We start from the raw sequence: 12,784 nt of genomic DNA, 5'->3' as shown, positions 1-12,784 counted from the left end.
ATGTTCATGCTTTTAAACTAGTGATACTTTAACCTGTATTATTATTATTAAGTTATTTTTAGCCACTTGGTGGCAGCGGAAACAAGCTGCAATCACTGGCAACGTTATTAGCTTTTGAGTTGATATAATGAACTTGGCAAACAGTTATTTACACGTCCACCAGCAGATGTGGAGCGACATTAGCATTCATTTGGAGTTGTGTTTCTTTCTACCTGGTGAATGTAAGTCCAGCTCTGTTCTGGGTCATTTAGATAAAAAAAATATCTGGCTCTTCAGCTGCTAAATGCTCCACTATTTTCACCAGCTAGTTGCTCAATTTAGTGGTTTGCTATTTGGTGCTGGGCAGGTAATGTACAGTAAGCTTGTCAGAGTTTCTTCACTGAAAAACAGCTGCCTGCTACATCTGGAAATGAAGCGGCGAGAGAGAACCAAAATACTAAAGTTGCCGGAAAACAATGAGTTAAAGAGAGGAACTGCAGAGTTGGGATAATTTTTGGTGGATATGTCACAACAACTGACCTCTTTCACATTACACATAACACGTAATTTTATCTGTTGTTAATATAAAAATATTGACAGTAGCAGCTTTAAACATGTATAGTTTGATGATTGTTACTTGCCTTTATGTTATCTTTATTAATGTATATTTATTAATTTGTTTTCCCACTCATGCATTATTTCTTTACACTGTGATTTTAAATACAGTGTTCCCTAATGCCCCAGTGAAATTCTGCCTTTCTACTGAAAGCTATGAGAAAAAAGCATTCAGAGACGTGAAAGCTGGTCGTCACATCCACACCAAATGTATTTTTGTCTAATATTTTTCATCATAAAGCAGCTTCGAGAAATCGGTCACCTCCCAGTGTTGCACTCAGAGCCTGTTTTATTAAAAAAATCAAACTCAGATGACAAACAATGAATAAACACGGACACTGTAAAAATACATGTGGATTTGTCTCACCAAACCATGTTTTCTGTGGTTACCTTGCTTTGTTTGATTTGTTTCACATTTGTGAAAACTGACATTTAAACAAATTTTTTACAAACTTTCCAGCCACAGATGACGCAAAGTCTGCATCAGTAATGATACATGACAGATGCATGGTGAGAAACGTACCAGAGCTTTTGTACAATTCACCGCATAATACCTGAGAAGCTGTCTTTGTCCATGGCCATCAGGTCTCTGGCTTGGTACAGGTAGCAGCGCAGGTGATAGCGGGTGCCACCTTCACACACACACACACACACACACACACACACACACACACACACATCATTGTATTGACAAAAAACAATGTAGAAGAAATAAGTGGAGGGGTGAAGGAAGAGGATGAAGAGAATGTGTGACTGTCTTACGGTCAAAGAAACAGGAAATGGTTGGTCTGTTGACTCCAAACGTTGTTGTGACTGACTTGTCATCGTTCTTGTCCTCTATACTGCTCTGTGGGAAGAGGAGGAAGAAGAGGAAGATCATATTTTAAAAGACAACACAGCAAAGCGACTTACAATTACTATACATCTCAGAGGTCGCACGTCTCGGGAGCAACAAGGGGTTAAGTGTCTTGCTCAGGAACACATTGGTAGATGTGTCACAGTGGGAATTGAACCTGGATCTCTCACACCAAAGGCATGTGTCTTATCCACTGCCCCATCACCACCCCCACACAAAGCAGAAAGCCAGGACCAATAAAAAATTGTTTTGCCAGTTTGGTGTGGAAGAACCTGACTGGCTTGTATAGACCTTAGGACTGGGCAATAAATCAAGAATGATAATCATCACAAAATAATTTTAAATGTTCAATAAATGTTTGATTTAATTAATTTGAATCATGAACAAATTAGCACTTAATTTCTCCACTAAGATTTTTATCGAGGAAAAGGGACTGGAAAGAGCTTTTTTCATAATTATTCTGAATGTTCCACCACAGATTTGTGAAGTGATCCACTGTTTGGTTCTGACCATAAAGAAAAGTTTAAAACCACAATAAACAGTCTGGTTTCTTTAAATTTCAGCCAGGAGCAAAAATCAGCCTTTAAACTTAAAAGAAATAATGATTTGAGATTTTTTTATCGACTGATATGCAATTTTTTATCGTGACAACACGTTTGGCCCTATCGCCCAGCCATAACAGAGCCCTGACCTCAGTCCCATCCAGCATCATTAGGATGAGCTGGAACACCGCGGAGAGCGGGCAGAAAACTCCTCAGAGCTCTGAGAACCGCCAACATTTCCACAGACCTTATCACCCAACATCAGCGTTGGACTTCACTAATGCTCTTGTGGCTTTATGGGAGCAAATCCCTGCAGCCAGGTTCCTAAATGTGGTGGAAAGATTTCCCGGAAAAGTGGAGTAGCAGATTAGTACCCATGGTTTTGGAATGGGAATAACACATGGGTGAAATGTTCAGCTGTAAACATACATGTAGTGTATCTTAAAGGGAGAGTAAGTGATTCTGCGGAAGGATTGTTAATATTTGAACTCAAGTCAAACAAATACATCGCTCCGTTCAGTGCTCCCTCAGAAACTCCGCCCCCCAAATTTCAACTCTCCGAGGTTTCTCCAGTGTTGAAACGCCTTCGCCCTTGCCTGGTCATATAACTTTCATGTCTGTAAATACTCTTCAGACCTTTTCCTCTTTAGCCAGATCCGTTCCAATGTGCCTCTGTATTGAACTCTCTCTTCCACTGACCCCCTCCCCCCCATCACTCCTGTGCACGAGTGCTAACCCCACCTGTTGCTTATTGGCGGGAAAAATGTGACCTGATTTTTTTAGAGCACAGACAAAACAGAGAGCTATCAAACTGTGAGGAAATATTGACTGAATTATATATATATATATATCTCTCTCATAGAGTAGGTCTACACCTGCTCTTTATGAAAAGCGCTCAGAGATAGCTGTTGTTGTGATTTGGAAAAAGTGTAATGGATTAAAATTACATTATTAGACATTATTGTATCATTATGTAATGATGAATGTATATATCAGTAATCATGTTTTTTTTTTCCTCTGCCTGTTTCTCTTCCTCACCAGAGAACACTCCAGAGCAAAGATGGCAGCCGGTCCCGTCTTCTCCAGCGGCTCCATGCGGCATCTCCACCTGCGCCTCCTGAAGCTGTCCGTCTTCCTTGGCTTCAAGTGGTACCTCCAGCCGAACAGCGAGGCATACTCCCATCCCTCCCTCTCCGCCTCGTCTGGACGCTGCTGTGAACACACACACACACCACTCTGAACCTCTGTGTGTTTCAACTTCTTTCTTTCTCATTTGTGCATCTAGACCGCCATCTAGTGGCTGGGAGAGGAAACTTTAGAGGATGACGAGAGAGATTTAGAACTTTTTTTTAAGTTGAGAAAAAATAAATGATTGTCAACTGTAGTAGGAAAGAAAAGATTATTGAGCCAGAATAAAGTCTGGGGTTGGGGTTCTAGTATTTTATCAAATCTGAATCTTTCTAATCCCTTATATCTATTTAGGTTAAGTAACTAAATATTGAAAAGATGAGACTGGTGATATTCTGTATTTTTCTTATTGTTAACAAATACCATGAAAATACCAACATCTACAAATAATTGATCCTACCAACAATAACTGTGTGTGTATGCAAAGCTTGATATATCTTATTCCTTTGTGCCATTTACTTCCATAGTTGGCTGGAAATCTCTATTAATCCGCTGTATTGTAGTCTACAACAAATGCAGTTGCTACACCTGTTAGTAATGTTTGCTAATAAGTAATGTTTTTAAAATGAAACCATATATTTGTGAATAATTTTTAAAGATTTGCGACTTCTGCAGATACCAGTGGGATTAGGAGGGCTACAGACAGGGTGGAAAGTTTTGAGAGATGAACCAACATCTTTCACGGGATATACTGACCATAAAAAAAATTAAACCCTGCAAGCTTCTTAATTTTGCAAGTTGTTTTCCATTTAAATGTTTTTTAAAAAAGCCTGGAAAACATTTACACTGAACTAAATGACTATCTGAATATTTTATAAAATCACCATCTGCAACTTTTTTGTTATTAGCAAAGAGCTTCAAGTCTCCTGAAAAACAACTCGTAAACTTTATTTCAGTGGCAAGTTTGTGATCACTAAGTCTACCTTTATTAAAAATCTGGTGACCTGGTGGTTGAGATGCATACCATATAACCTCACCACCCCCAGTTAATTTGCTCTACCTTTCTGAGAGCATCCATCTTCTGCTGGTCTCGTCTTCTCATTCGTATCCATCGTCTCCTTCGGTTGGTGTGGTACATCTTCTCTGACGGCACCCACGACTTGGGACGGCGATCTGGAGGGATGGGGATGCCGTACTCCCAGCCTAGACACACACAAACAAAGTTGGACTTAGTGCTGTGTTTACTTTAGGTTTCATTGTGTGTCTTGTAAGTGTGTGTGTCCTGTGTGTGTGCACCTTGATCATCAACAGCCCGGTTGAGATCTTCGCTCCACTCCACATCCTCCCACACCCAACCTGGAGGACACTCCACCTCGTCCTTTGGCACCGCCTTCTCCCCATTCTGACACACACATTTTAGATTTACAAAGATGAGTGAAGCCATAAAAGCTGCATACACACACACAAACATACACACCAACGCAAAGTATTTACACACACATACCACATCAGTGTACCCCTCCGGCATGCCGATCCACTGTCCGCCCGGTAACCTCATCTGGTTTTCGAATACTTCCTCTATGAAAGTCATGTGACCAGCATCGACGTCAAAAAGCATTCTATGGGTTTATCAGCATAGACATATTCAGTATACATGAAAACACGCAGAACCTCACTTTCACACACAGATAATGATACAATTAATATATTTAATATATTATATCTTTATATGTTTAATAATAGGCAGTGGTGATGAACAGTGGATAAGACACATGCCTTTGTTGGTTGAGACCTGGGTCCGATTCCCGCCAAAAAGTGGAAAACATAAGCATTGTGCAATAAAAGGCGACTGCACCAATAAAAACTAAGACAAATGATGATGGATATAATGAAGTTTGAATTTTAAAAAGAAGAAGAAAGAAAATAGTGGCTCCATCTTCAGCTCAAAGTGTAAATTTAAATTTAAAATGAAAACCATCAGTGATTATTTGCCAATATGTACCGGGGACATATGAATTTTGGTGGATACAATTGTAACCAAAAAAGGGCTAATGTGCCTCTAACAATCACTTCAAAGAGGCACAAAATACAGTCATTATTATTAATAATAATAATAATAATAATAATAATAATCACAGATTACATGTTATTATACATATATAGCTTATTATTATTTTAGCAAAACAAAAATAAAAAGATCCTCACATATTGGTTTACAGTGATCAATGTAAATCACATAAATGAGTGAAAATAAAATCAAGATCAATAAACTAGTCATTACACAATAAATCAGTCTGTGAGTTTGATCTCCTCCGGCAGATTGTTCTGTCTCCTCATGTTTTCTAGACCATGGAACAGGTTGCAGCGCCCTACCAGAGGATCTCAGTCTGCGTCATGGCTCATTGGGGGGGAAATGCTCATTGATACAGTAATGGGCCAGCCAGATTTGGAGAGAAAGATGACAGAATGTATTTGGGTTTGTCTCTTACACACACACACGCATGCACTTACGTCTTCTCGGGGCTGATGTACCAGTCTCCAGCCCAGGTCCACCCAGGTGAGGGCTTGAAGCTCTCTTTGGGCAGTTTAACTTTTCCAGTTACGTCACTGAATTTGGGGGAGGTTAAGCCTGTAGTTCCCCAGCTGCCCACCAGGGCGAGTCGGGTCTGGTTCTCATACTGCAGAAAGACAGAGAGATTTTCTATCATGGGATGACACTTATGTGCTTTTCCATTACCAGTACCAGCTCAACTCGCCTCGACTACTCGACTCGGTTTGGCCCTGCTCCGTTTCCCACTGCAGACAGTACCCAGAGACAGCGCCCCTCAATGTAGCTGGTCGTCATAGCGACGCCACACACAACTGCCGTAATTTTAAGTTAAAACGTTTCAACATTACTCAGAATGTAAAGACAGATAAGCGGTATGAAAACCTTCCAGCTGTGTTTCCTCTGCCGTTGTTGCTGCAGCGGTCTGTGTGACGGCGGGAGCAGAGGGCTCTGTGAGCGGGCGGCTGGCACAGGCTTCCCCCGCAGCCACTTGCGGAGCTCCTCAACTCTGAAAACTTGGAGGAGCCAAGATGGCGCCGCTGTTACACGGTCTTTTTGTACTCTGGCAACTCTTTTTCGTTCAGGGCTTGAATTTGTTTGCCCAAAGTCAAGAAAAAACGTAAATAGTTTTTTCCAACGTTAAGAACAATGTTTTGAGAATGGTTGGCGAAACTTTGACCCAGTTTTGGTTTATTTTTCTGTCGGTCTTTTCTCCAAGGAAGAGAAAGCTTCATCAAGCTAACGCTATACTTAGCTAACTGCTGACTGTTTATTGGATACTTACAAAAAAACTTTATATATTGATAACTGTCTTTCTACAAATGAGAAGAACATCTCCTCATTTATTGCAAATTTTTATCAAAAGCTATATACACCATCCTTTGACCCTCAGGCTTGTCATGTCTTCTCTGACAAAGTAAGCCCTTTTATCCCAAAAATTTCCAAAGAAAACTGTGAGCTTTGTGAAGGTCCAATCTCATTGCAAGAATTACAGACTATTATTAGGAAAATGCCTTTAAACAAAACTCCCGGGCCAGATGGACTTCCTTATGAATTCTATGTAATAGTGATGTGCACTTAATTCCTATACGATCCAGTACCATGTAATACCAAGGCTGGTATTGCCGATGCCAATACATTCTACACATTTTATTTCTAGTTTAATGTGACCTCCCTCCTCCCGTTTCTGTATTTATGAGAGAAATAAGGAGTAAGCTGTAGCCTTACCAATTCAAAATAATAGCTGCATAATGACAAGACATCAAACTACTGTCTTATTCTTTAATTATAATTAAAATATCCTGCTCAGAACTGCGGCTTCATAACATCATCCTATTATTGTGAAAGACTTAATCTCAGATGTTTAGCGAAGTTTACAGTGTTGCCAAAGTACACTCTTGAACAAAAATCTTAAGACCAGGGGAAACATTGCAAGTACTCGCATTTCGCGCTGGTGGATCGTAACTGGGTTGTAAGTACTGCTTCAAAATGCCAAAAGAAGAAACAGGAGCAAGAGACAAAAAATAGAGAGTAGGCAATTTATTGAAAACTGCATTTAAACTCAAACAGGCTGTTCATCAGCTGATCAAAAGTTAAAGACCATAGCCTGAAAATAAACCTACAACAGAGCTAAAAGTGTCAAAAAAGGACTCAGTAGTGAGTAGCCCCACCGTTCTTGTTGATCACTTCAAACACTCGTTTCGGCATGCTTGATTCCCAGGAGGCTGCTGGGAACGTTGCTCCATGTGGTGAAGATGGCTTCACGAAGGGCATCCACGGTCTGGAACTGACGTCCGTTTTTGTAAACTTCCCTTGCCATCCATCCCCAAATATTCTCAATGGGATTTAGATCAGGAGAACACGCAGGATGGTCCAAAAGAGCAATGTTATTCTCCTGGAAGAAGTCCTTCATCAGGCGGGCGTTGTGAATTGCAGCGTTGTCCTGTTGAAAGACCCAGTCATTACCGCACAGACGGGGGCCCTCAGTCAAGAGGGATGCCCGCTGCAACATGTCCACATAGCCAGTCGCCGTTTGACGCCCCTGGACAACCTGAAGCTCAATTTTCCCATTGAAGGAAAAAGCACCCCAAATCATGATAGAGCCTCCTCCACTGTGCCGCGTAGAAAACATCTCCGGTGGGATCTCCTTGTCATGCCAGTAACGTTGGAAGCCATCAGGACCGTCCAGGTTAAATTTTTTCTCGTCAGGGAATAAAACTTTCTTCCACCTTTGAATGTCCCATGTTTGGTGCTCCCTTGCAAATTCCAAATGGGCAAGTTTGTGGCGTGGGAGGAGACGTGGCCTTTCAAGACGTTTTTTGTTCTTGAAGCCCTTCTCTCGCAGATGACGTCTTATGGTTATTGGGCTACAGTCAGCATCAGTAAGTGCCTTAATTTGGGTCGAGGATCGACCTGTGTCTTCACGGACACCCCGTCGGATCCTTTGGCTCAGTGCAGGTGAAATGTTTTTGGGTCTACCACTTGACTTTTTTGTCCTATAACTCTCAGGATCTTTTAAGAAATGTAAAATGACTGTCTTACTGCGTCCAACCTTGGCAGCAATGGCGCGTTGCGAGAGGCCTTGCTTGTGCAGCTCAACAATCCTGCCACGTTCAACGAGAGAAAGCCTTTTTGCCTTTGCCATCAGGAGATCATGACAGTGTGACTGCCTGAAGATCAATGACACGAAAACCATATTTTTGTGTAGATTTTACCTTTTTATGCCTATGGTCTTAAACTTTTGATCAGCTGATGAACAGCCTGTTTGAGTTTAAATGCAGTTTTCAATAAATTGCCTACTCTCTATTTTTTGTCTCTTGCTCCTGTTTCTTCTTTTGGCGTTTTGAAGCAGTACTTACAACCCAGTTATGATCCACCAGCGTGAAATGCGAGTACTTGCAATGTTTCCCCCGGTCTTAAGATTTTGTTCAAGAGTGTATTTCACTGTCTTTGCACACACGTCACACGCAGCTATTACCTTCACAGCTAAAATACAGCCAGACGTGATTGTTTTTACAGTCACCCAATATCAGTTTTCAATCGCGGGAGATGTAAAGGGCTGCAGCCCTTCATACGGCTCCGTCACAGAGCCGTAGCGCAAGCATAACTTTGACAGAAAACTGTCTAAGGAAAAGTAGTTCCTATCAACGGAGATTAATTAGACCATCCTGGTGACAGTAAGATACTTATGATAAAACACACACTCACTCAAAATGACTGAGTTTAGATATCGATCCTTAATAAGACCATATTTTTCAAGGACTGGTTTGACCAAGGTGTTGTGTTTATTTCTGAACTGTTTAGTGATACAGGGGATCTGGCTACATATGAGGAGTTTGTCCAACAAAGGAGAGTTGAAATATCTCGGTCTCAGTTTACCAAAGTAATTAACAGCATATCTGCTCAGGTGTTATCCCTCACTAAAGCTACGTTGATATATGAACCTGTATCAGGGGTGATCCAACATTTTTGACTTGGTGGGAAGACTCTGGAGGACAGTTCTTGTAGTAATGTGCATATTAGAAGGGTTTTTACCTCTCTTGGTAGGTAGAGTCCCACTGCCTTTTATCGCTGGAAAGCAGTTTTCCCAGATTTTAAAAGGATGGTCTGGACAGAATTTCATCGTTTTTTTGTCCCCAATAAAGGAAATTCAAATAAAACTTTTACACAGATATTATCCTTGCAATGAATTTATTCACAAGTTTAGATCTGATGTCTCCCCTTTATGCTCTTTTTGTGAGTCAGAGACGGAGTCTTTTTCTCATTTATTTTACAAGTGTACTTTTTCACATGACTTTTGGTCACAAATCGTATTATTAATATGGGAATCTCATAATATCTTGGTCCCTTTATCTGAAAGTATGGTCTTATTTTTGAATGTGGAATCTATAAACTGTGAAATTGCTGATCTGGTTAAGTTGTTGGCAGAGTGTTAAAAAACAAGAAAGCTTTAAAGACATCTAGTATTTTGAAACATATTATTGACAGAATTTAGCTGCTATCTTTTTATCTTTATATTTATTTGTTTATCTATTTGTCCTGTTTGTTTCTCATGTGCTTGTTTTGTTTTCTTATAACCTGTACTCCCTGTTTTGTAGTCTGTCAAGTACTAGTGAATTAATAAAGTTGTAAAAACAATTTTTAAAAAACTCCGAAAACTTTTTCAAGCACATTTTTGTTCCGCCATCACTTTTCGTAGAAACTGTCAATATTTCAAATCTATACAGTTGATTTCTCACCTCAAAACTTCTCAGAAGTGGATTTAGTGATGAAATAACGTATGAAAACTGTAAAATATAAAACTTTCTGCTGCTGGCCTCTTTCTGGCCTCAGCTCACTTGGAACCTCGACGGAGGTGATACGGAAAAAGTACCTGGAAGCAGGTACAGCTACAACTTTTCCACAATGGAAAAACAAACAAAGGCGAGGCGAGCCGAGTTCAGCTGGTACTATGCAGTGGAAAAGGGGATTTAGAAACAGTAACCAAAGGGGGTGCGACTTGTCGAAAGTTGTTGTAAGATTAAATTTCTTAACAGCATAACTGTGATGAGTTGGATTTACAAAGTCAGTTCTGACCCTGACTTACAGATCTTCACTCTGTGCACCTTACCGTCTCGGCAAAGACCGACAGTTTTCCTTCAGCGAATTGGTTGAAGAGTTTGACATCAGCAGCCAATCCAAACCAGACTTTGACCCTCAGCTGACCAGGAAGTTTGGCTTCTGCACCACTGCCCTGTGGGTACTGTGCAACACATACAGTGGTTTAGTAAGTAAGTCTTTATTTCAGAAGACAAAATATGTTTTTGTGTTCGTCAACACATTCTCACTCCCAACTTGTCAGATATGGACGCTTGGTCAAGACCCCTTGGCGTTGCATTTTAATGACCTGGGTACCCTTTATAGCATAATTTTTCCACATACAGTGCTCGTCATGTTAGCAATGATAATAACATTGCAATTTGGTTAGGTTTAGGGAACAAAAGTACTTGGTCAGGCTTAGAAAAACATCATGGTTTGGGTTAAAATAACCAGGGGTCCATATGTGACAATTTGGAAGTGAGAACGGGTTGGGGTGTGTGTGTGTACCTTGAGGAAGACAGTCTGCAGCTGTCCACAGTATTTCCCACAGTGCTGCTGGGAGAAGATCACAGTGTGTGCGGGGATGCGGTGGTACGCCACCCTGCGGTCGCCCTGCAGCATCCATATCACTATGTCTGGAAGACTGTTCTGTGGCTGGGGGAGAGAAAGAGAGTACACACAGAGAGAGAGAGGAGTATTAGTGGTGTTTTGTTTTCTTATTTAAATGCTCTTTCTTTACATATTCTTTTAATCTCTCTCGTACACTATAAATTGCACAGTTCACAGCCTCAAACATACATACATATCACTGTTTATCTCTGTGTCACACATAACATGAATTAATTTACTGGTAGTAATAAATATTCTAATCCTACTGGTAAAAATGCAAAAATCAAAACAGTGAAATGGCTTTTTGTACATATGCATCTGGAAGGAAACTACAAAATTCAGTAAAATCTGACCAACCCAGCTGATGCAAACACCTTTTATTAATTTCAATAAAGGTTCATTCATTTCAGATGGTTGGTGACATAATAGCACGCTCACCTCCTCAGCCATGGTCCTCAGCCTGTTGGCCCAGTCCTCAGCCTGCTCTAGCACTGTGGAGAGCTCAGTGGCAGGCCCGTGCTTCAGAGCGAGCGCCGCCGCAACGATCTGCTGCAGGTGGAGAGTACGAATGTGCTTCAAGGAGCGGTCCAGAGGAGTCGCACACTGCCACTGGTCGAGAGAGGGCAGCTCTTCACTGGAGAGAGAGAGGTGTGAGAAAGAGTGAGAAAGTGAGAAAGCATACAGTATATTTGCTGTCAACGGACAGTCTGCCGTTGTTAGCTGTAAGAATGTAAGATTACTTCAATAAATATTAACATCATAAGCAACAAAGTTAAAAAGATTAAAGTACACAATACATTTTCTAAGTAAAAACATATTCAAGATAAGACTTTAAAGATACTGAACAATCTTAGACAGAAAATTCTCCACAAATATTTATTGCTTTGCAGTCCATTAAAGTGAAGTGATGTTGAGGACAGTGATATAACCAGTGTGGGAAGAGGGACTAAGTATAGTATTATCATCAAGCTGTATTTAAAGTTTCAAATATAAATTTATTTCTTATGCACACAAATGGCCCCTGTGAATGTTATGTTATTGTACATTATAATATTGTTCCTGATATATTCATGTGAAAGTAGCATTTTACTGTAGTTGTTCATATTGTTATAACATGATCATGTGTTTCCTATGTAAAAAACTATATATTTTAAATTACAAAGTAACCAGTAACTATAGCTATAAAATAAAAGTAGTTAAGTAAATATAATATTTTCCCCTGGAATTTTGTGTTTAGAAGTATAAAGTAGCATAAAATGAGATAGTAAAGTACAGATTACATTCTACCACCATCAAAAATACTTAAAATACAACACACAGAGACATTAGGCAGTGCGTACCTGCAGTCTGTGATGACCTGATCCAACAGCTCGACCACCCGGAGCTCCAGCTCCTCCAGATCACTGCCTGCCTTCACATCCAGCTGCACCCGCTGCAGGTTCGCCTCCTGGACATACACACACACACACACACACGATCAGATCTGGAATGCTCTACATGCAATTTAAGAGGAGGACCAGCTAGAACGTCGTCATTTTGTAAACATTTTCTCATTTTCAAGGACTAAAAAAATGTCCTACCAAAGCCAGAGGTACACAAACACACAGATACAACACCCACCAGTCTCTCTATGATAGCCAGCAGCATGTTGAGAGCCTCGATCCTCGGCTTGATATCTTCCCACTCTGAAGACAGAACTACCACTGGCTTAACGTTTCCCCAGGGGAGGTAGTAGTAGTGGCAACCTGGAACACACACATACAGACACATCATCATCATCAAATCATAGGTTTTAAAAGCAAATCAATCAACAGCATTCTACAACCAAACCCTACGTTTGTAACTGTAAATATAATACAATTAAAATAAAATCAGTTTCAGTTTATGTTTTCAGCTGCTGTGCAATAAGATGTTCTAAACCAACATTTT

At 40.4% G+C, this 12,784-nt stretch overlaps 1 protein-coding gene across 16 annotated transcripts in view; it reads right to left on the bottom strand.

Moving 5' to 3' along the window:
- dysf (dysferlin, limb girdle muscular dystrophy 2B (autosomal recessive)) overlaps positions 1–12,784 on the bottom strand; it is a 110,667-nt gene that overhangs the window by 64,521 nt on the left and 33,362 nt on the right. For 15 of the 16 annotated variants that reach the window (XR_005446398.1, XR_005446397.1, XM_038732499.1 and 12 more), the window contains 12 exons: positions 12,476–12,600; positions 12,196–12,302; positions 11,294–11,489; positions 10,754–10,900; positions 10,278–10,409; positions 5,632–5,798; positions 4,625–4,739; positions 4,417–4,522; positions 4,181–4,323; positions 3,031–3,204; positions 1,357–1,441; positions 1,149–1,226 (listed from right to left, as the gene is read on the bottom strand). Coding sequence is in view for 14 of the 16 variants with exons in the window: in XM_038732499.1 (XP_038588427.1) it covers positions 1,149–1,226; positions 1,357–1,441; positions 3,031–3,204; positions 4,181–4,323; positions 4,417–4,522; positions 4,625–4,739; positions 5,632–5,798; positions 10,278–10,409; positions 10,754–10,900; positions 11,294–11,489; positions 12,196–12,302; positions 12,476–12,600 (1,575 nt within the window). In the remaining 2 variants the exon portion in view is untranslated. The remainder of the gene's footprint in view (positions 1–1,148; positions 1,227–1,356; positions 1,442–3,030; positions 3,205–4,180; positions 4,324–4,416; positions 4,523–4,624; positions 4,740–5,631; positions 5,799–10,277; positions 10,410–10,753; positions 10,901–11,293; positions 11,490–12,195; positions 12,303–12,475; positions 12,601–12,784) is intronic. The other variant, XM_038732491.1, reaches the window with a different exon arrangement.

Source organism: Micropterus salmoides, unplaced genomic scaffold, assembly GCF_014851395.1.
Source record: "Micropterus salmoides isolate LMB-PRFRI ecotype aquatic unplaced genomic scaffold, ASM1485139v1 Ms_hic_scaffold_2, whole genome shotgun sequence".
NCBI classification, from domain to species: domain Eukaryota; kingdom Metazoa; phylum Chordata; class Actinopteri; order Centrarchiformes; family Centrarchidae; genus Micropterus; species Micropterus salmoides.
Note: the sequence above shows the minus strand (reverse complement) of the source record. Positions and strands in the feature narration are given on the sequence as shown.